Below are 24,256 nucleotides of genomic sequence, written 5' to 3'. Positions count from 1 at the left end.
AAGTGAGAGGTGCACTGGGGTGAAAACAGTTAAAAGTAATAATATTGGAGACCATGTTAGTAGTACAGAAGGTACACAATAGCAGTGCGACCTGGAACAGTAACTGTTGCTGCTCTGTGTACGGGAGGGATGTGGTTGATAGTGTAGGACTAGCACATTGACAGGAGCAGTAGGGCACCAGCTCTTTTAAGAGTCCTGTCAGGTGTACTGGGGCTTCACTGTGCAAATAGCCTGGGCTTTTGAAATAATAGCACGAGAACTAGGGCAATAATGAGTCTAGTGAGCCTGGGTGCGGTGCGGTGACAGTCAAAACACTGGGGACAAAACAGTGGGACTGGTGAAATAACAGATTAATGACAAGTATTGAGAGAAAAGGCAGGGGACACTGGGGCATTAGGTGGACCACTGTGTAGCAAAGCAGCGGTACTGACATTAACTATAGCAGTGGGGAGAAGGGTTGTAAAACTGCGGCAATATCTGACGATTGGCTATAATACAGGGGATATTCTGCGTTATGACAGACAATAAAGAACAATAGCAGGGATAATGAGTATCCAGCACAATAGCAGGAGCAATCGGCAACAACATAAATGTTGCCTACACTACTAGTGGTATTAATTTGGGCAGTGACAGCCCAACAGCTATTAAATTAAGCATCGGGAACAGTTGCAAGCCTGCTAGGACTAAAATGTGGAGTGGGGAGAATATAACGCACACGGGAACAGTGACTGGAGAATGGGGGCAATAACCAAGTAAATTATATGATGACAGCATGGGCACTGGAGCAAGAACTTCGGCACTGGGTAGTACACAGCTCGCGCTCAGGCTCGTGCACTGTCGGCCAGGCTCGTGCGCCGCTGTACCCTTGTCCCGCAGGATGAGCTCAGTCTGCAAGGCGCGCGCCGCCCGGGCACCTGCGCAGAGTCCCCTTTCCGCGTGCACCGGTCGTTCTGCGGCTCCCCGCTCTCGCGCCTGCCGGTTCGAACCGGCTCCAGCTGAACAGGCGTGGGAGCTGCAGCCTAGCGACCATCCAGCACACCAATGAGAAGCGCCGAGGCTGAGCCTCTCGGCCTATGAGGCTGCAGAGGTTGAGCCACTGTTCTCAGGAACGCGCGTTATTGTATAGGGTTAGCTAATAGGAAAGTGAAGAAAGTAGCGCGGTGGGGCGGTAGGGATGGTAGATGTTAATATAGATAAAACAGTATATTGTTGCTACCATTCCTTTTGAAGGGCAAAATAACGGCCATAATTTTTTGGGAAGAATGTTGACATTTTCGCATGCCTTTCCTTCAATATTTTTCACACCTCCCAAACTCTGCCTTTATAGACGGTCGCTCAAAATAATTGTACTACAACTCAATTCGCCTACTCATTAAAGGGGCTGCTCCCCCCACCCCCGTGCAGGACATATTTTCTAGAGGTATTGACCTTGGTCTTATACCCTTTCTTTTGTTTAAATGCCTGTGTTTTCACTGTTGTACAAGTTATAAGGCCTGGTGTGTCATCTCTTTCATTGTCCTCTCACCTTCTCCTCTGTATCCCATTCTTCCCATGCATGCTAATGTTTTAACACTCGAGGTTGATTTTGCATGGCAGGATAGTTTTATTTATCAACTGACATTAATGCGACTCCTGGGTACCGTTGAAGTCAAATTATGAGTAGGCTAAATATATCACATATTTTAAGCAACAAAAGAGAAAAAAAAATGGCTCGCCTCTTTCTATCGAGTTGACATTTCTGACTTCCACAGACCTGTTCAAGTAAAGAACGAACCTCGGTGTGCAGAGTTTCCCATTTATTTCTATTCTCTCATAGCTGCAATTCCCAACAGGATGGCTCCAAGTAGACCTCTAAGGGTTATGAAAGTGTGGAAAGTAGGAACATTTGTATCTCTGTTTAAAAGAATAATAAAAACTGTGGCACATCCAAGTGTCTATTAGTGTTCCACCCTCAAAAATCAAAATCAAAAACAAATGAATAACTTATTTACAAGAACGCAAACTGACTAGATACACAGAAAAAACTAGCAGGGATAAGGGTTTGCTTTTTTAACGTCTGGAGGAATTGTAAGGACTTGTGGCCCCAAATGAAAAGCCAAACTTCGGTCGTAGAGCTGATAATGGCTGCATCAGAAAGATCAGCCTTCTCACATTTGGCTTCTGGTTGACTTTATTCCTGGAGGAGTTAATTTGAATTAATCTTCCTTTCTGATGATAGCCCCAACCTTTGTTTCATTGTCAAGCCCACACGGTTGACATATGAAACCAGTGGACTTCATGGTGACTGGCTGATAGAAGCAGAATTCAGTAAGGCAAGGGTAACAAGGAAGGCCTCTACCTATGGTATTACGTTCTTTTTTCCCTTAACAGTCAGATACGGATGGCAGATACTCCTGCACATATACTACTGTTTTGGTTGTTTATTTCCGGTAAAGAATATGCACAACTCTATCATATGTGTCTCCCTTAACATCGTCAGTCCACTCCATCGGCCTAACACCTTAGTCATTGTGTATTGACTCCTCGAGCTGCCCAGAGATGGAGGGGGCGGGTGGGGTTTCTCATTTATGGGCACAGTCACTTAGCTGGGTAGAAAACGGGGGTGCACCGGCTCTTGAGACTCGTTGCCTTCAGCAAAGTGAGGAAACATTCCAACGGGAGGTTGAGGAACGACTATATTGTTTGCCCCTGAGGTGACCTCTACATACAAAAGGGCTGTGTGCACCTGCCGCCCCTCCCCCTCCATCAGAAGAATTGCATTTTGAATGTCAGTTTTTGTCAGAATCTACCTGGCCCCTCTTTCTACCCATACAACTCCTGCTGACCCTTTCTCCCACCCTGCTCCTGCAGAGGCCTTCAGTTTGAATTGAAGGGTTTAATAAAGGTCTTTTCTCGCCTGCAGGAAGTATTGTACATCTCTTCTACACTGTGGTGTGAATCATAGTAGGAGTGTGCTGTGGTGCTGTAGTCAATAGTGGCAGGATGCGTGGCAGTGCTACAAGGATTTGAAGAGCAGCTCTATTAAGGTTGATGTATTCTTTGTTTTTCAGATCTACGCTGTAAAGAAAGACCCCTCTGCAAACATTCAACATGGCTCCCACACTAGCAACGGCCCACCAGCGCCGATGGTGGATGGCCTCCACCGCCGTCATCGAGAACCTCCTCTTTTCAGCTGTGCTGCTGGGTTGGGGCTCCTTGCTCATTATGCTGAAGTCAGAGGGCTTTTACTCCTATCTGTGCCATTACCCAGGTAAGCAGGGCATTGACAGAACAAGCCTGTGCCTGGTCAGAGCATTCTTGGGGTCATAGAGGTCATTGGAAGGGGAAGCATTTCCATAAACAGAACACACCTGAATTTGCAGGCCCAGGAGGGAGCCGAGTGACAACTGGTCGTGGCGGAAAGGTCCAAGGTCTCTGCTTAGCGAGTCAGGTGCCTGGCATATTTGAGATAAGCATCTCCGCCCCTCTGAGGTGACTCTGTGCCGCACTCTTCTTCTTTGTTGCTAGCCTTCCCTGCACTTTTCATGCACTGGACTCAAGACCCCCCCCCTTTTTTTCCCTTCCTCCTCAACCTCTGCTCTTCAGTGCCTGTTGTCCAAGGTAGATGTCACAGTTACTGGGCTGCAGAGAAAGCCCTGGTGAAAGACGAAAAGAGAACATTTCCATTCACTAGTTCTTTTGCTAGTTAATTATTACTGTGCCTGGTGGGGGAGGGCGCGGGCGCTGCTGTTCTCTGGAGAAATAAAGAACAATGAATGGTATTTTCTTTCGTTACTGACTTATGCGACCCCTGCCTATATTGTGGAACAGTTGGGAGTGGAGGGGCATTGTTAGGAGTACCACCGCTGTACCCTCACTGTAGCACATTCACAATGCACCAATCTTTGTTATGTTTCCTTTACCTACTCACGGTGAAGTGGTGGCAGAGCGAACTGTTTAGTTTCGTGCATGTACCTATTGTAAATTCCCCTGATAGACACAGTCTGTTTCACTTGTGTCTTTCTAGAAAGTGAGGAAAAAGAGTTTACCAAGATATGTGGCCACACTTTAGATACCTGGAAAGCATTATGCTCGGCACATTATCGTAGAATACGTGAAGTGGTGTCTCTGGACAGGATGGGACCAGGTGAAACCTTAGGAGGTGCTGGGAAGTTTCTGGACAATTCGAAGAAGTGTACGGGAAAGTACACCCCTTATAGATAAGAGAGCTCCTGAGGATAACCTTTAAGGTGAGTAGAGGGCACTTGGGGCACAAAGAGGTTTGAAAGCTGCTAAACAGCCGCGAGGGATGGGCCAAGAGGCCCCATGATTGGAAGAGAAGGTTAAAAAGTGTCTGGGGCTGAGGAAGAGTTGGAGAACCCCTGAAGGCAAATAAGAATCTGGTTAGCACATTGGGGTAGTGAGCGAGGGCACAAAACTACCTGTAAAGTAGAGCGTGATTTACCTAACTTGGAGTAAAGAGCTTGGAGCTGAGGGAAGAGAGGAAGGTGTTTTGGGCAACAGAGAGCAAGGTGCAACCCTGGATGTATAGAGTGAGGTGCAACCCTAGGAGTAGAGAATGAGGAACACTCTGAAGGTAAAAAATTACGGGGAACCAGGACTAAAGAGCCAGCCACACCTCTGGCTGTAAAGATTGAGATGCATCTAGGGGTACAGCTCGGCTGCACCCTTGGAATAGAAAATGCGACAGATACCTACAATCAGATCTCCACAGAAAGCCTCTGGCAGCTCCTTATCTGCTGTTGGCTCGGAGCTAGAGCTCAAGGGTCGGCTTCTACTTTCTGCTGAGGAGCATTTCCTGCTGGTGCTTGCTGGCAGGCCAGATAGGCAGCTGCGACTTCTTTTCATGCACTTCGGTTTTTGTGACGGTTGACTACGCCCTGTCCATCCTAACCAACCTCCTCTCCACAGTTAGTTTACTCGTACTACCCCAAACCCTGCTTCCTTGATAAGGGAACCTCTCTACCCCTTTTGTTTCCCAGAAGTTTATATATTGTAGTGAAACATTATGTTACACACAATTTGCAAAGTGCTTTAAAGAGAGCAGAACGGTACCCAGTGTAACAATATAACCTAGATAGCATCACAGGGCGAGTGCAGCCTTAAGCGAGTTCTCTAGATAAATATGGAGGAGGGGCGGGTATTTCATGGAGGGAGGAATATAGCATTTTTAATTTTATGCATTTAGTTATAGGTTTTGGTGAAGCCCTGCACGCTGGTCTGGAGCCACTGATCTTGGATATTTTTAAATGACAAGAGGGGATTCTGAAAAGGTGTTTTTGTAAGAAGTGCAGTTTTGTAGATTCTGTCGATTTATAGAGTTGGGTCTCCAGTATAATGCCCAGGGCCTTGGCATAAGAAACCATAGTGGACAATCCCTCGAGTGGCCACTATTTTTAGCCAGGATAACATCAAGGAAAAGTCACTAGAGTCAAAACTCTGCCTTGTTTGGATTCAGTCTGATGGAGAGACGGGTCACCAGCCATTTCTCTGGAGGTCATTGTTATGCTTTTAACCTTGTAGTGATATCAGAGCGTGCCAAGAGGCCTTGCCTCTCCACAAACCTTATTCCCTTTTGTTTTCATGAACCTTGCTCCCCTCATTTTCTTAAGTCTAGTCTTCTTCCTTGCTGGATCCCATCTTTGTCCATATTAGCATTCCCTATGGTGCTGGAACTTTGGTCCGCTGGTCACTGGTTTAAGTAAGTTGTCAGTGTATAGTAGTTTTTATAGCACTGCTGGGCATGCAGCCAAAATGGCCTCTGAGCACCCTCACGCTAGGCATAATAGTGGGCGTTGGAACTGTTAAAATGTGCGAGGGTTTTGCTATTCTTGCCTACTCAAGGCTTAGCTGGATCTGATGACCCTGTGCATCTGAATACGGGGTGCGGTCTGACTTCTGGAGCCTGACGCAGGGAGATCATAAAATTGCTGACGTTGGGGACAGAGAAGGAACTACCTCGCCAGCAATATTAGATGGCCCAGGATTTCACAAGAAAGCGGGTAGGGAGGGCGGTGTGACCTCCGATCTCTTTGCACAGACAAAAAAATGTCCCGTGAAAGCAGGATGGCTGGCCTGGAGGCCATGGATACTCAAAGAAATCAAGGAGGTGTGGGCGAGGCTAGAGTCAGAAATACCCCAAAGAAGGGTAAAGTGCTGCAGAGTTCAGAATAAGGGTGAGCAGAGAGCAGTGGTACAACAGAGCACATGGGTAGGCGGCTGTGCACTTTACAGAGATGCTCCAGGAGCCAGAGGTGGACAGGTACAAGAGTAAATCTGTTATGCAGAAAGACAGGAAGGGGTTGGGAGTAGCAGGACGGGGAACAGATACTTCAGAAGGGGGCAGGCTGTGGGTAGAGATGTCAGGGTCCAAAAATAAAGCAGCCCGATTGATAGCAGAGCTACGCCACAGTCCAGAAAGAGAAGGGCCTGTATGGAGTATAAACATACTCGGAAAATACAAGCACAAAGATGAGGGTAGAGGGTAATTGAATCCGCACCCAGCAAATATCAGTGGTTCACGTAATCAGTGAATAGTGGTGCACGAAACCGGAGAGTACTCCCCTCTTTACTCCCAAAAGTGTAGGATAAAATCCTACATCAACATATGTAGACACAAGTGGTTCAGCACTATGCACTATACACTTCTCATATAATCAGAACATGTGACACAAATTGTAGAGATTTTTCTTCTTTATTTGTCTTGATCGCAGATTTCTTATGATTCATATATTCACATAACTGTAGCCAACGCGTTTCGTCTCACACGAGACTTCTTCAGGGCTCATGTATATACTGAATATGATCCTTATGTGATGGCGAATTCCTATGATATGGAGTTCTGCGATGAATGCTTCTCAAAGCCACATGTTATTTTTTAGTCGATTGATAGCCAGCGTGTTCACATCGTAGTAGCGGCGAAAATACATTTAAGGCAAGGATCATAGATATTCAAGAGCCCGGGAGAGATAGAAGGGAGGGTAAATGCCAGCGATAAAAGGGACAGGTCACTTAAGTTCACATACATTACAGTGCTTAATTTGTAAGAACAATAAGTGCCATGGCCCTTGACAATAGGCCACTGCAGTTTACACCAACCATTTTCCCTGCCAGAGCTACCAATGACAGTACCAGCACAACTGCTAACTGTCGTACTCCTACAAGTGTAACAATCCAGACTATTTCATGCCCCCAAAACTAAAAGAATGGCTTGGGCGACATGTTTTAGTCATTTTAATGTATATTACGTTAATAATCACCTGAAATTGTGCTCATCTATAAATTACACAAACAGTGCCACCATGTGGCAGACTGCCACAAGTGCTGGTGTTGATAATTAAGTGCCGGTGTCGAGAACCGGAAACCACCGGCTCAAATTAAGCACAGCATACACCTAAAGGAGACTCGGTTTTCAGAATACTTTGTATGAAACCTGTCCCATCATTGCTATTCCAGATTATTGCACGGGTGAATTGTACAAGGCACCTGTTTTGGATTGCAAAACCAGGATCATTGTATCTATGCATAAGGTATGTAAATGGAATGGCATGCGCAGGCCACTCTGACACACGCAATGCAATTGAATCAGCCATTACAGTGGCGGGCACCATTCAGTGTATTGTAATGGACAGACCACCTTGCACTGCTGTACTTCGTAGAAGGAATGTGTCTGATATATGTGAAGTAAATATAATGGCCTATGCTGCTTTGCACTGTACGAAGCATGTGCATTTAATGATATGCTGTGCATCACACTGTCAGTGTAAATATAAGCGATAAGAACGTGCATCGTAGAAAGGAAGAGCGCAAAGTCAGTGCACTGAACGCATATCCACATGACTTCAACTTTGACCCTTATTTTAGCTCTCGGATATCCCAGGTCACATTCTTATTAACGGAGTATTTCCATAAGTACTCAGGATGGGAGATCAGCGTTTGCCCATCTCAGGAGTAATCTCACGAGACTAGATGCAACAACAGCCCTGGGGTTTTGGGAATCTCCTGCTTCTGGCCAAAGTCACTTCCACTGACCACTGGGTAATTCCTGAACATGCTGCACAGATGGCTTGGCAGAAGGCGAATCCCAGGAACCACTGTCGACAAGCCAGTTTCAGCACCAACCAAAGGACACCCGTTCAGGCACCAAAAACAGTGGGAGAAGGGGGATTTTGCAATCTTTTTGGAACAAAGAAATGTCTGTGAGATGTGCTTTTATTAAAAAAAATAAAAAAAAACTGGTCAGACTTCCTGTCAGCTCAGTTTTTACATAGGTGACGATGGGAAAAGTTCACTACATATGGAGGCCTCCGTGTGTGAGGGCGCTGCTGCCTCTTCCGTACAGGCTTCATTGTAGGAGAAATGGAAGGAACATGGCGCTTTGGTGCCACCAGTAGGAACGCCCTCTAAGAGTAGGAAGGCTAAACAAATAATGGTGCACTGGAACATGCTGACGAAAGTGATGCCTGAAGCAGTCACCGCAGAATGCAGACCGCCTACAGCATTGTTAGGGGGTGAGGCACAGGGTCCAATTAATGCCAGTGACTTCAATGCAGGGCCTTAACTTTACTACGGCCACAACATCGCCTTAGTATTTAGGGCCGGAGTAATTGACTTATCATCCACATGTTTTGTGTGTTGCAGGCTTCTTTCCACTTTTCTGCAGCTTCATCACTGTGAATAATTAAGATGAGTAGTGATGGGCTGTGGTGGGTGTTGTGCTGTCAGTGGGCCATGTCTATGGGTGTCTAAGTCTGGTCCTGTCTTTTGTTTGCGTTAATGGCGACGAGAGCTGCCTTTGAGGCAGTCTTCTACTACACTTATGGAACAACAGCCTCCTCCATTCCGGTGCTGTACACGTAGAGCCGGGAGGGGACATTTCTAGGGTGACCTGGACTGGTACTAGTACTAGAACAGATGCTTCTCGTATTGCATTGCAACATTCATATAACTCTTACTAAAGTTGTGGGAATCCCAATAGATTTGGCGATTGTTTCCTGTGCTGAAAGAGCTTTATTTGGGCCTTACTAAGTCCTATTTGGTTCCAACATGAAGTCCATCAAGAAAGACGATTGCACAAGACAAATGCTGCAGCCGTGATATTCCTTGTCCATCTCTTTCATGGTAAACAGCCATAAGCATATTTACCGTTTAAATCCAGAAACAAAAGTCAAAAAGTGTCCATCTGTCTTTCAGAAATTCTGGGTACGTTTTGCTTTTTTGCTTGTGTTGATGCCTACTGGCATCATGCCTCTTCCTAGCCCCTGTGCTGCAAAGTAAATAAAACACGTGTTGATTTAAGTTCAGCTGCAACCAGCTGAAACATGTCGTTTTCTATTTTTGATGCAGCAGCCAGGACAAACTGTGACTGCAAATACTCCGAAGCACACAACATTTGTGCAGATGCGGTTTCTCGGATTCAAACGTGAGCACAAATGGGGAAATGTCAGCTATGGTGCTTGCGCCGGTTTCGCCCACAGCATCCCACCTACTTCCAGACTGTTTTGCAGAGGCGCCGACGGCCTCGCAGATCTTGCTGGTGAGCAGCACTCTAAGACGGCTGTCAGCTCTAGTTGCATCCATCCAATGGGCGCATGCGATTTGGTTTTCAATTTTTAATCTTGCAAGTCAATTACATTGAAAATGTAAAAACTCCCTTGCTTCAATTTTGAGAGGCGTTTATCTTCAGCAGTTCTGATGTTGTCTTCTCGGGTGGGAGTCCCCGCACAAGAAATGGCCGGGAGAGAACGAGTAGGACTAAGACACGAGAAACAGCGGCTTTTAACACAGCCCGCCCATGTCTATGGTCTCCTAGGCCCAGCGGAGCTGAACGTAGCACAGCACGGCTCGTGTAAGGTGTAACTAAGCACAGCACATCCCTGGCGCAGCTCGAGCTCGCACGGGAGAGCGGCGCGTGGATCTGTGAGACAGCTCACCGACCCTGACGCAGCAGCCCGCGCTCTCTGTGCTGACTCAGCCTGTGCTGGGGTGTGCAGCGTCTTGTTGTTCTGCTTCTTCCGACCTTTCACCCACATCTGTTTCCTGTTGTAACCCTAGCCATACTGATAACCTGGCTGTCTGAAAAGTGGGGGTGGGGAGAAAACAGCTCAAATGGGGGAGGGGAGAGTCGGGAGGTGGCGAGAAGGGAGGCGCGAGGGAGGCACAAGTTCGGCGTTGGCGTTGGCGTTGTCTTCGGGGTGATACCGGAAACAGCGTGGACCAGAGACTAAGAGAAACGCGGCCTTGGGCAGAAGCATCCACGATACGCACTGTATAACTTTATGTACTAGGCGCATTTACTTCGCCAATACTTGCCCAACTTTTCCTGCCAGTGAAATGCGTTGTATTGTGTCGTGCTAGGGAAGGACAGTGATGGCAGCAGGCTCCAAGAGATGCGGCGGTGGACAAGAATTATTTGGAAACTAAGGGTGGACTACAAGTTCCACTACTGCATTTATAACCTTACACTCCCTGGAAGTGCTTCCATGTAGAGAAGCAAGGGACATTCAGCACGGGTTGCATGATCTTCCAAGGAGCCAACAGCCCCCTCAAACCAATGTACACTCCGTGAATGAGGGCTCCTAACTCACTAAGCAGCTATGTTCTCCATTATTCTAAACAGCAAATACCATTCTCTCTTCGCTTCTACACAGTCAGGAGTTTATTCTTTATGCATTCTCACACGATGTCAATTTGTAAATTCGGCGCACAATTTAGTTTTTTTAAATCATTTAGTCAACGGTAGCGCGCTCTATTCTTATAAATATGTGCGCCAAAATTAAATAAATAAACAAAAATATTGGGTGCATTTCCCCTGACGATCTCGGCTTACCATGCCGACAAAGTGCCTTGTGTGGCATTGGAAATCGAGGCGAGAGGGGAAGTGGGGAAACGAATGGGCAAAATGGAAAGAGAAAATGAACAAAGGGAAGTTATAGATTGAACATGGCAAAGGAAGGGGAGGGGTGCTCGCTGCTCGGAAGATGGCGGCTTTGGGCCAGCTGGCTCAGAAATAGCATGGGTGTCGTATGCAGACATAGACCTCGACTCTCTTCGACGGGAACATCTGCAGGGTCAGACTGTCAACAAGTTCGGATCAGAAAGGGCACATCCAGATCAGAGCCAGGGAGGTGCCCTCTGGCCAGCGATGAGCGCCTATTAATGTGCTGGGGCTATATTAAGAAGAGTGACCCAAATACCTTGCACTACCAGACACTACGCGCTCATACAGCCAGTGTCATTAAGGAGCGTCTGGAGCACTGTATGTATTCCAGCGCAACTTCTACCGAGGGCAGCTGCATCTGGCGCGTCCTTAGCCAGGACAGCCCAGCTCGGCCCGGTAGCAGCGCACTTCAGAGGCCATTGACAACAGACCTGACCACCTCCTCTGGGACCACCAGCTCAGGAGTACCGCTGGAAAACTCCATGCATCACCGCACAACACCCCTGGCACCCCACTTCAGCATTACTTAGAATCCTCAATACCACCAACTAACCATTCACAACAGCACCGCTTGGTGCCCACTGAACCAACAAATGACCTCCCACCGTGGAAGCTGTCAGCCCGAATTACATCAAGAAACCCAAATAAAAGAATAGAAATTGAACAGAAAAACCACAAAATGCAATTATTTAGCTTTCTGTGAGACACACCAAGGGCGTTGTAGGGCTTACTGCGGGACCCCGCCAGGAGATTAAATGTTCTTCTAGCGGTCACAACTGGGGGCAGAGGTGTACAGCCCTCCTGCTAGGAACAGAGTGCCTTGGAACAAGCCGGGCTGCTCAAATAAGATGCACGAGATTAGAAAGCTGCAAAATATCAAAATCTTCTTATAGGGGCCGTCCATTGAAATGAAAAAACTATTGTCCTTTTAGCCAGTTTTGCATCATGAAAGGTCACCAACCATAAGGATTCTGGACCGTCTCTTTTTTCCTGATGCCTCTTTGGGTTGTTAAAGCTATTGTGACATCACTCATTAGATTGCCCATTACATTTGGACATATGCTAGCCAAGTTCAGGACGAGTGACCAAATGCCGGAATTAAAGACTGGCCCTCGTACATAGTTCCGCGTGTTGTGCGTGGGAAAGGAAAGGTTTCTTAGAAACAGCAAGGAGGAGAAACTCACTCTCATCCTGAGGAAAATATAGGAAACAGCAAAAACATGTCTATTCAAAATATGGGGTCTCTCATACCAGAGAGAGGGGTTCCCGAGCCAAAGTGCAAACAGTGCCTTGGTGCAAGCAAGGGAAAATGACCCCTTTGACTGCTGTTGTCGAAGTCAAATACAGCACTGTCGGGGTTCAATAAGCCACTGCACCTGTTGCACCAATTGTACGTACGCCCCTGCCTGCAAACCAGTTCTTTTGTCAAGCATTCGAAAAGGGGCTGCGGGCAGTTCTGTGGGCTTTATTGAGAAGGGCTCATTGGGTCGTGAAGCAGGTCAGGCGTCACTTTGAAAGGGGGCAAAGGGCTTGTGCGGGGGCAGGGCCTTATTTAAGAGCGAATTCACAGTGGTGTGTTCGATGGGGGCCGTGGGGGGAGGGGAGGAGGGTTTCAGGCCCTTTTTGAGGGGGTGGTCAGTGATTCACAGAAAAGGCAAAGTTTCTTTTGAGTTTGGCCCAGTTACTTTCTTAAGTGACCCCGCAGATCTGCGGTGTGGGGGACTCGTGTTTCAGCGGGTCCAAGTGGCTTGTGTGGCGGGAGGATAGGGGGAGCTAATTTGAGAGGGATCAGTGACTTGTAAGGCCCAGAGGGCAGGGGACAAAAAAGGGCTGTTTGGTGTAGGCCCAGTGGCTTGTGTGAAAGATACGTAGGGGCTTCTGGGACTGTGAGGGAGGGTGACGGCTCCCTTGTGAGGCGCTGACAGCAGCTTCTGTACGGGGGCGGCCCCTTCGAGCTCCCGGCTCAGCTCCCGTCGCAGCAGAGGTCAGCAGAGGTCACTCAGCTGCTGGACTCCCGCCGGGTTGTTTACTTGGCCAGTTGCATGAAGTCATCTCAGGAATGTGTTTTTTTTACACTCTACCTGATGTTTGACAGCCACTTATTCGGTGTCCCGCCCCGATTTTCCCTTGACTGCTGGCCCATCCACCCCTCCTTGTCCTTTCATATAATTCTCTCCCCGCCGTGCCTGCTCTCGCAGTCTGCCCCTGGCCCAGAGGCTCTTCACTTTGCGCATTGCCCCCTCCCTATGCGTTGGGCTGCCCTGCCACCCCTATGCGTTGGGCGCCCTGCTCTCTCCAGCCCTGGCATGTGCTCTCCTCTCCGTTTTGCACCACTGGCTGCCCCCAACTCCGCCTTCTGCCTTCTCTCGCGCCAAGCCCCTTCCTCTGCTCGCCGCCTCTTAACCCCGGTACCTGCTACCCCTATGCGTTGGGCGCCCTGCTCTCCCCAGCAGATCCCCTTCCTCTGCTCGCCGCCTCTTAACCCCGGTATGTCGGCCATCTCTGTGCGCGCCCTGCTTCTTCTGTGCATTCATCTCCTTGTGAGCCCGGGTCGCGCCCCCTCTCTCAACTATTGCCCCCTCCCGGGCTGTACCGGCTTCCCGTGTATGTGCCTCCTCCCTGAGCTCTTCACCCCACCCCCTCGTCTGACAAGTTGCCCCATTTCTTGCCCTCCTGATTACAGCATACCGCTGTACTGCCTGGAGCACATCTGAAACATTGGGCGGCGGTGGGGGTGGGAGAGAAGGTCTAGCTATGATTGAAAGGATTTCTCTCAAGCCAATCCCACCAAGGTCAAGCTGGGGCCCTTCACAAGGTCACAGATGTCCTTTATGGCTTCTCCCAAGGATGTTCACTGGGCTCAGCCTCCTTTAACATGTGCAGGATTCCTCTTGCCCAAGCCCTGTAGAGAGGCGGCGCTTGTATTTATATGCTGATGACACTCCGAGCCCCCACCTCTTCTCTGAGGAGCCAGACCCCAGCCACCTCCAACAACAGATGCAACACAATTGGCTGTGCTCACAGCCATAGTATCCCCTTGGCTGGGTCAGCTGTCATATGTACCAGAGGTCAACAACAGAACTAAACACATTGGGGTAGATTTATGAGCCCCTTGCGCCACTTTTACGTCACTTTTAACATGGGAAAAGTGACGCAAAAGTGGCACAAGGGGCTCATAAATCTGCCCCATTGTTCTGCCTCTGTCCTTGGGCGCTGCTTCTCCAGTGGAGCGCCTTGTGACGCTCATTGCGGTTTCCATTATGGTAACGAGCTACTCACTCATTTTCCTTCTCTGTCTCCAAAGGGATCACTGAACCTCCTTCCAAGTTACAATGTTGTCACTCACGTCACATCCTCTATGTTGTTAGTCATTCAGTCACACAGGCTTTGACCATCACTCCTTTTCTATCGTCATGGTGGTGTTTGACTCAGCCATTCTTATGGGTTCTTTTGGTGACTGGTACTGGGCCCTGAATTCTTGCCTACAGTGATGTCTGTTTGCCACAGCAGCCCCATCTTTGCGATAATTTTACCATCTCTCGTTGTCTTTTGCTCTCTTCCACTCCCGCAGAGAACTCCACCAACAGCTCGAGTTCGGGTAACACGTCGGAGAAGGAGTCGCTGCTGATTGAGCTGAACGGGTGGCTGGTCTGTAAAGAACAGGACGAAATGCTCAACTTGGCCTTCACTGTGGGCTCCTTCCTGCTCAGTGCCATCACCCTGCCGCTGGGTATTGTCATGGACAAGTATGGACCCCGCAAGCTGCGTCTGCTGGGCAGGTGAGTTCTGCCGTCTGTAGGGCCGTGGACTTGAATCTCCCTAGGATGGGTGCCCTCCCTCTGCTCGCCCTATCCTCTCTGTCCCCAGAGCTAGCCACCTTCAAAGAAGGTTCTTTCTAGACTCAATTTCCACTGTCATGAACAAGTGTGGACTTTGAAGGCTGTATGAGATGGGTACAGTGGAGCAAGTCCCCACTGCGGAGATTCAGGCCCAGGGCCAGTCACTGATTTACACATGGCTGTGGCTCCTCACCTACCTCGGTTAAAGTCACTTTTCCCTCAGTGCCTCTCACCTCCCTCCATGGCCAGTAATTTCCACCTGTGGGACCACTCAGGCACTTCCCTCTCCTTAGCTATTTGCTGGGCTGCCTGGAGGCCTGTGATTTTTTGTTGTTTGCAGCCCCTACCCTCAGCCCCCATCACCTGGCAGTGACCTCCCTCTTCCCCATTCTCATTTTTTATCATTTGCACAATGAGGGCCTGTCACCTTCCGCACAGCAGCAGATGTCAAGCTTTCCTCTTTGGGGCCGTCCAGCAAAGGCAGGATCCCTCACTATCTGTGAATGTCACTTCCTCCTCAGAAGAATGTGTAGCCTTTTCTTGAGGTTTTTGTTTTGTTTGAGGTATTAATTGTGGGTACTATTGCAGGTAGAGATGCAGCATGCAACAGTAAATAACATACAATAAATTGAATGTCCAACTAGAGCAATTACTGCCAAGGTGGATCGGCCTACCTTCACAGGCAGATAAAAAGAGCAGTTAAAACAAAGATACACATGTAGAGCTTACGCCTTAGCACCTTCTGGGGAGAACATGAGCCCAAATGTATTCGTACCTTTGATGCACTTGATTTTTTTAAACATTGCGCCCTGTGGCCAGCGGTTTACCTGTGTTGAATCGTGTTTGAAAACTTTCTGTCAGTTCTTCTCCAGTTTGGTTACTTATAGCTAGTCAATGAGGCAGAGGTACCAGGCAGGGATATAAAACGGCTGTTACTTGGCTATGATATGTTTACCCAGTGGCTCCCTTGTTTCAGTAGTTCATGTGTGAGGCTAGGCAGCTTGGTTGGTGACCCTGCTGCTGAGCTCCTAATAAAGCAGTTACAAAGTCCAGTTAGCCTCAAATCCTACCACCCACTAGAACTGGAGTCCCACCCAAGTCCTTGCAGTGTTCGGATAGCAAAGGGCAACTTCCATGAAAGTTTTGATGTCCACAGTGAATGGGGCTGTTGGGGGCTCGGTAGGACACACATCCGGATTAGACCAGTTAGGGACCAGCCTTTATGTGTGCTGACCTCTTCCTTTGAGTCTAAGCTACGATGCTGTCCATCCTAGTTACAATGATCACAGGGCTTTTTGTAAGTGATTGTAGGGCATGGAATGAAAAGATGGTTGAGTATCTCAAGCATGTGTTTTGGAGCAGTAAAGAGAGTACAACTGAGTTAGAAGCTGGGCTTTCGGGCCAATAATAGCACTGAGTCTACGCCGTTAGCTGTGCTGGATGGCATTAGGCAATAAGTTGATCAGGGCAAGTCTGCAGCCCTGATCCTACTAGACCTTTCTGAGGCTTTCAACACTGTGTCTCACAGTCTGCTGATTAACAACCTTTTTGACATTGGCATACATTCCAAAGCTCTCCAATGGCTGGCTTGTTTTTGAAAAACTAGTCGTATATAGTTCCGCTGGGCTCTTTCAGATCCAATTCCCATAAATCAGATTATGCAGTCCTCCAGGGCTCCTCACTAAGCCCTACTTTTTATGTTTATGTGGCCTCTTTTGCTACAACAGTAAGGAAATGAGGTATCAACGTATGTTCATATGCTGACATTACCCAGCTGATCATTTCACTAGGAGAGAACTAAGAGGAAACACATGGAAACTACATAAGTGCCTCACCGAAGTGGCAGACTGAATGACTAACCAAAGTCTGGACTTAACCAAAGTCCGGCCACTTTACAAGTGACTTTAACAAAGTAGTTAGTCCGGACTAACCAAAGGCCGGACCATTGTTTATAAAGTTAAATGCAGACAAAACGGAGATCCTGCTATTCGGGGGGGCCCATCCAATGGGGGATACCTCTTGGTGGCCAGAATCTCTGGGCAACATAACTCCCCCATAGAAATCGGCAACAAATCTGGGGTTCATCATTGATGACTTTCTTTCGAAGCAAGAACATAAGTCCACCACAAGTGCAGAGGTCTAATGTGAATCAGGCCCTTGGTGTTCAAATGGTCACTTTAGAGTAGAAGCCGATAAAAAGAATCCACTCTGGTCATCAGCTTGTTTCAACATTAAGCAGTCTCTATTATATGCAAATAATCTTGGTGGTTTTCACATTTAAAAGAGATCTGCACCTACAAAGAAGCACCTTTGACTATCCTATGGAACTGTGTGTTATTTCTTAAAAATAACACTGGATGCCTTAAATTCGATCTCAGATAAAAGTTACTCACCTTTGAGGACGATCCAATTTTTCTCTCCCTTCCTTCACCTCATCTTTCCCGGTTCCCTTTTCTTCCTCACCCCTAGTTGTTATTTCCTTTCCCCCCAAAAACCCTTGCTTTCTTCCTGGGTAAACAGGGTCATGGTGCGCTATGTTTTATTCCAGGGGTGGTGACAGCCCGTTGTATTGAACCAACCTGCTTATCCTCTCTCTTGCAGCGCCTGCTTCGCGGTGTCGTGTCTGATGATTGCTTACGCCGCCAGTAATCCAAACTGTGAGTCCATCCTTCTTAGGGTCACTTAGTCTTGGGAGCGGTGGCGGGTGAGAGTGTCTCTTATGATTGGGTGTGAGGGCCTACTGGATTGAGTGGGGAAGAGCAGGGGGCATTACATCCATTCAATGTTTCTTCCATTGGGTGACATTACTAGACTCTGAATAGCCGAAGTAGAAGGCGCTGCTGGTGCCGCAGAGGTGGGGGTGTTGTGTGGCTTGTTGCCGTTTGCACGGCTGTCGCTTATGCTGTGCTCGGTTCTGCGTTAATAATGAAACCGTGTCTGCTCTTTCCAGCTCTCTCCGTCCTCATCTTCGTCTCCCTGTCTCTCAACGGCTTCGGCGGGATGTGCATGACCTTCACGTCACTCACCGTAAGTGCAAACTCTCTTGCTCGTTACTCTGCCTGTGTGAAGTGTTTACTGACAGAGTGACTGATCGGAGCGGACGTCACGCAGTGTGTTGCATGGAGAAACGAGGCTCACTGGAGCCTTCCGGCTCTCGAGCACGGGGGGGAATTGGGGAAATGGCCGTGGGCTTTAAGGAGACAAGTACTGCGCCTTCCAAGCACCTCTCGAGGGCAGAGGACACCGAGGCAGGCGGCACAGTGCAGTGCGCATGCGGGAAAGACACTCGGACGCTCCAAAGATGCACTTCAGCAAGGGAGGAGCGCATGGATTCTGGTATAGTGCCATAACTTTTCTTGAAACTGTTGTGGCACTGACTGCTTGATGGGTAGATCAGTCAGGGACGTTAGCATGCATCGAGTCACGAGATTTTAATGTGAATCCTACAAAACTTTAGTTTTTGAACCAGTCCATTCCTGCCGCTTTTGAACCAGTCCATTCCTGCCGTCGCGAGGAATTGCTGTGGAAAGTTGTCCACATGAAATAGATGAACTGTTTCTGCCAGGACATCTTTCAAATTCTTACCTGCTGTAATCTCATGTTATGATAACAATAAAACTTTCTACGTGTTACGAACACCTTTCCACTGAGGTGGACTCCTGGCCCACCCTGGGTGACAGAAGAGACCCCGCTGGAGGAGAGGCCTTAACAGATGACATTATTCGGCTCCTCGTCCATAGTGCCAATATCGGCAACCGTTATCATAGCACACATCAGTACATAACCATAATAAAACACATGACACTGAATGTAAGTGGAGAAATATTGCTGCAGGTTTATTAGCATAATAAATATGCAAACACGGTGGGTTATCTTACGGGCGATCCCAGGGCAGGCCAGCCCCATGCCGCCTGCCCGTCTGATAAGCCTAGAGTCACCATGGCAACGCCAATTGGTGTCTACCAAATGTTGGGAGGGTCCCCCCCTCCCATCCGTGGACCTCCAGTCCACATGCTTCACCACGCCCCCCCGTGATGGGTGGGCGGAGCATACATGGCAGCCCCCGGTTGCTCAGACCCACAACCGCCTGTCGGTTAGCGGGGCGCCGTAGGTCTTCCAGTGGACACGCTAAAAGATCCCTGGGTATCCTGGCTTCGCACCACACGGTGCTGCTGCATGCTATACCCCTTGGTATGTGCAGACCCTGGATCGCCCTGTAACTCCTCCTGCAACACAAAGTGAAAATTGTTAGAAAAAACCTCCCCCCCCTTCTTGTCCCTCCAGATGCCGGGTAAGCGGATGGGCGGGAAAGGCAAACGAGCGGACAAGAGGGCGAGGAGGGGGCGGGGACCGAATAAGTACCCCCCCCTTGGCTCCTCCCCGCCGGAAGCAGCTACCTGACTGGGGTCTCCCTAGGTCAAGCCCAGGGACACGACCTCCCACCCCTGTGCCTTCCTGTGGCACTAAGGCGGCCGCCCTCAAGGGGGCGGGCCGCTGCGCAACCCCCCCCCCGGGCAGCCTTACATAGTGCCAATATCGGCAACCGTTATCATAGCACACATCAGTACATAACCATAATAAAACACATGACACTGAATGTAAGTGGAGAAATATTGCTGCAGGTTTATTAGCATAATAAATATGCAAACACGGTGGGTTATCTTACGGGCGATCCCAGGGCAGGCCAGCCCCATGCCGCCTGCCCGTCTGATAAGCCTAGAGTCACCATGGCAACGCCAATTGGTGTCTACCAAATGTTGGGAGGGTCCCCCCCTCCCATCCGTGGACCTCCAGTCCACATGCTTCACCACGCCCCCCGTGATGGGTGGGCGGAGCATACATGGCAGCCCCCGGTTGCTCAGACCCACAACCGCCTGTCGGTTAGCGGGGCGCCGTAGGTCTTCCAGTGGACACGCTAAAAGATCCCTGGGTATCCTGGCTTCGCACCACACGGTGCTGCTGCATGCTATACCCCTTGGTATGTGCAGACCCTGGATCGCCCTGTAACTCCTCCACAGCCTTGGGAGTGGCCCCCGTCACTACCAGGGCCCCCCACCAAGGTAGACCTATTTCCTTACAACCTGCTGCAGCCAAAGCTTCCCCTAGGACCAGTAGGAAAAGAACCGTGCCTGAACTAGAGAGGTGCACCCCATCTCCCTCCCGGCACCCTGTGGACTTGGCGTGTGTAAGACCATGCCTGATGAAGCCCCAAAACCTCTTTGCTCTGCGCAACTGCGCATGGCTCCAGGTAGACCTTTTTACCTACGGCAACTGATACCGGGCTTCACCCAGGTCCAGCCAAGACAATCTACGCCCAGCTGGACCGGCGGGCGGCCTGCCCCACAGGACAGGTGCCCTCATCCTTTCTAACTCCCCCGTGGATTTTGACTGAAATGACCGTAAACCTAAAACTAGGCGTTGGTCCAATGTAGCCTTTGAATGGTTGAAGAACAATCCCCTTGACAAGACACTCCTGCCTGACAGTGCCAATGCGGGAGGGGTAAGAGTTGACAAGCCCGCCTTACCTCCTCCTTCACTCAGTTGGAGTATGTACATCGCATTCCATCAGTCACCACCAAATGAGAAGCCTTGCCCTCCCAAACTTTTGCTAGTATACCAGGGAGAGACAGGACTGAGTGACCACAGAGGCCCAATGTGTAAAATTCTTCATTATCTTGGATACTGGGTACGCCAATTGTTCTCCTGCTACTTGGTAGCCCAAAAGCATTACCCCGGGGTTTCCCTCAATCATGTGGACATATCGCCCCCGAGGAAGGCCACTTCCACAACCTGCATAGCTGCCAGCCAGTGCTGGAGGGCAGGATACGTTACCCGGTACCGATACTCGCATCCACGGTGCCTGTTTCGTCGAACTCAAGGACGGGCTAGTAAGTGAGCAACCAGGCTCCGCCCACTCCTGCCTGGCAGAGCCCTTGCGGGAGGAGGTAGGGTTGACAAGCCTACCTTCCTTCCTCTTTCACTCCGTAGGAGTACGCCCATCGTATTCCATCAGTCACCACCCAATGTGAAGCCTTGCCCTCCCAAAATTCTGCTATTATACCAGGGAGAGACAGGACAGAGTGACCACAGAGGAGAACAACGTGTAAAATGCTTCTCTATTTGAATACTGGGAAAGCCAAATTGTTCTCCTGCAGATTGTAGCCCAAAGTGTTACCCTGGTGCTTCCCTTAATCATATGGACCATGGCCCTGTTGGAAGGCCACCTGCATAGCTGCCAGCCAGTGCTGGAGGGGGGAGAAGTTACCCGGTACTGATGCTCGCATCAAGGTACCTGTTTCGTCTAACTCAAGGGCGTGCTACTAAGTGAGCAACCAGGCTCCGCCCTAGAACCCCGAGGCCAAACCCAAGCCCCTCCAAGTTCTGCTGCCTCACCTGCCTGTTAACACGAATCCCAGGGCAGACCACCGGCCTATAATCCATGCTTGGCCATGCCTGAGCTAAAATACCTCTGAACAGCCTGACAACAAGCTAACCACCAGCATTGAGTTCTGAATGTTTCTGACGCTGCCAAGAAACATGCGCATAACTAAAGCAACTGGCACCATGCCATAAAAGTAACAATTCAACCTTCTATGACACAAACGTGCCCTTGTGGCTATCCGAGTAGAGCTCCCTCCAAGCCAGCAGCCCTACTCAGGCAACCCGCACCCTCTTGGCACTGACACACCCCCGCCCCAGCTGCCCTCGAGTGCCTGGTCGTGTGTAGCCACAACCTAGGTTTCATCACTGCGTCATACCGGGGTATGATGACCCATCTAACTCGACTGCTGAGTGCCTATTGCACCATCGCAAGTATGCCTTTGCCTGCTCGGAGTCTGGCTGTAAGGTTGGAAGGCATTGACCCCCCAGCCCAGGGTGAAGATGTCAGCATTACAGTACCTGGTGCTATAGACGGTCCCTGACCCTGATGGGACAGAAAGCAAATCCCTTGCTCCTGTTGAGCACGAACCCAAAACCAATTGCTCACCATGGTTTAATACCTTCCTGCTGCTAATCATTCCTAGCTGAATGTTGACAAATCCATGTTCTGTAACGGCACTACTTCGCAGCCTGCACCATTCTGCCAGTGCCGAAAAGACCTTTGTCATGCTGCCTGGCCTCATCAATCTTGCCCTGTTCTAGCAGCGCCCGCTTCAGCCGTGGAGCAAACAACTCGCCGGTACCCCCAAACTGGCCCTGATGCGAGACAAACCGGGCCAAGGCACAACAGAGAGTGTACTAACTAATAGCAGGTCTAACAGCGTCAACAGGCATCCTCAGCTTACAATAGGCGTGATGGAGTTCACCTGTCACTGCCTGGTCGACGTGACCTAGGTACATGGCCCCCTTGCATGGCGGCATGCCATTGAGGCCAACATCCAATCCCCAATAAGTTCCACTATCTGCCTACGCTACAATCCTGCCTGGCGTTCCTTCATGCCCAGATATACCATGTGATGGTTGCTCTCCTCCGTCCTTTGACCCAACCACACCTAGAAGAACAAACACAGCGAGAGGAAGCGGCCTGTGACCTGCCCCAAGACTCTACGAAATCCTCCTACCGCATGATGTGAGAGCTCGCCACCAACCTCTGTCCAGGCCTGCCAAACCCACAAGTATTTGGACCCCTAGTGCTCCAAGAATTGGAGGAGGGGGGGGGAGGAGAAGTCCTGTCTGGAGATGTGTGTTATGGAGGACATGTGTCCTATAGTACCTATTGTTTGGGTGCAATATCAGTACCACGAGTACCTGATGTGTTTAATACTAAATAACAGTACTAACAACTCAATCAGCACAGGGCTATTTGCACCCCGTCTTACAACCGTGTGTGGCAAACAAGGGAGATTAAAGGAAGGCTAACCCCCGTCAGACACAGAAAGACCACCACGTGGCTGTGCCCAAAGACCACCATCCCAGATCAAACAGACCCGATGGAAAGACAACCAGAGCCTAACGCTCTACACCCGCGGATGACCCCGGAAAAACCAATCGTTTCACAATCGAGTAAATAACAACGGACATCCTTACATTCAGTGTAAAATCACTGTAACAATAAAATTCATAAATAATGTTTTTTGCTGCTACTGATTGCGGTAGTATGCAAGTCTGTCACATTGTGTATGGAGGTCCATGACTATTTGCTACTTTCCCAACTGTGATATTACATTTAGTTAATTTCCCTGAAAGGACCCCCAACCCACCAAGTATTGCTGTAAATTTCAGACAAAATCAGCTTACAGGTGTGTGTCAAAACCCAACTTACTGGTACTAATTTATCGACCACAGTAGGAGAATAACTGCATGTGCCTGCTGAGCTCTGACCCTGTGACTGTGAGGTCAAACACAAACTCCTGCCCGTGCATACCAATGAATTACCCCGGAGCTGTGGCCAGCCAGGACTGAGGCTACGTCGCTGACACTGTTATGCTGTTGTTGTAACACAGCCCCCGTTGTAAAAATTAACTGATCTGTAAGATAAATGCAATGGAAAGCAGCAGCCATAATGGAGCCGGACTGGCGAAGTGCATCCAGCGCTGGCGAAGAGGCCGACCACCCTCTAGCCGGCTGCCGCTAAGAGACCCTTCCCAGCCTGGGCGACCCTGAAGCACCGGCTTCCTTACACCACAAGGATCCGGGCTAGCTGTGCGTTGCTGCGCTCATATATATATTGCGCGAACTCAAACCGAAGCGCTATACAACGCTAATAAAATTACACCTCATGCCCGGGGAAAATTAGTGCTGTGCCCAGCCTGACGGGATGTGTATGCAAGCTCGTGGCTCGAACCCTGGTTTCCTCCACCAGAAGCGGCAGCGCCGCCCACGAACAACATCCTCTCCCAAATTTGGCCGCCTAATATTAGTCAAAACGGAGGAACACTCGAAGGCCTACGTAAAGTTCCCAATGAGCAGCACTACCTCCCCGTGGCCTAATTACCAAAGGCACAAGTCCAGTGCCGACCCACAGGAAAGGGAACAGAAGTAGTGTGTTCTTGGGCTGGCGGGCTACCCTGGAGAAGGAGGACAACTGCGCGAGCCTGCGCTCGGGACGCCAATTAATTAAATATATAGTAGCCTACCGGACTTACCACCGCCGAGCGCCGCGCGTACATAGGCAAACTGCAACGGGCAGTCAAAGTGCCTCACACCGTTGCCGAGTGCCTATGCCTCGGGCACTGCCACACCCAGCCACCGCAACAGATCAATGTTGCCCGCGCATAGCGTCAAGCGCGTGTGAGACTCTAACCTGCCCTCTGCCAATGAGGGCTGGACACCTGGAGGACCCCGTTCTCTCCCCCCAGCTGCCCGAAATACCTGGCCAATACGTTGGCAAGCTTCAAAATTACGCCCATGCACTTTCGCTAACAAAGCTACCCGATGGGATGCCCCCGTCCCAGGGCCGGTGCCACTTCCAACTTCAGTTTTCGACCACAAACCAAGCTCCGTTAGGCTAACCACTTTGGAAAGTGATAAATGCTTC

At 49.5% G+C, this 24,256-nt stretch overlaps 1 protein-coding gene across 1 annotated transcript in view; it reads left to right on the top strand.

Moving 5' to 3' along the window:
- The window catches only part of SLC43A2 (solute carrier family 43 member 2), an 86,024-nt gene that overhangs the window by 828 nt on the left and 60,940 nt on the right, over positions 1-24,256 (top strand). Inside the window, exons 2-5 of the mRNA XM_085649057.1 lie at positions 3,051-3,250; positions 14,511-14,718; positions 17,380-17,435; positions 17,729-17,805. Of these exons, the coding sequence (XP_085505183.1) occupies positions 3,091-3,250; positions 14,511-14,718; positions 17,380-17,435; positions 17,729-17,805 (501 nt within the window). The 5' untranslated portion in view covers positions 3,051-3,090. The remainder of the gene's footprint in view (positions 1-3,050; positions 3,251-14,510; positions 14,719-17,379; positions 17,436-17,728; positions 17,806-24,256) is intronic.

This window comes from Triturus cristatus, chromosome 3_2, assembly GCF_964204655.1.
Source record: "Triturus cristatus chromosome 3_2, aTriCri1.1, whole genome shotgun sequence".
NCBI lineage: Eukaryota > Metazoa > Chordata > Amphibia > Caudata > Salamandridae > Triturus > Triturus cristatus.
Note: the sequence above shows the minus strand (reverse complement) of the source record. Positions and strands in the feature narration are given on the sequence as shown.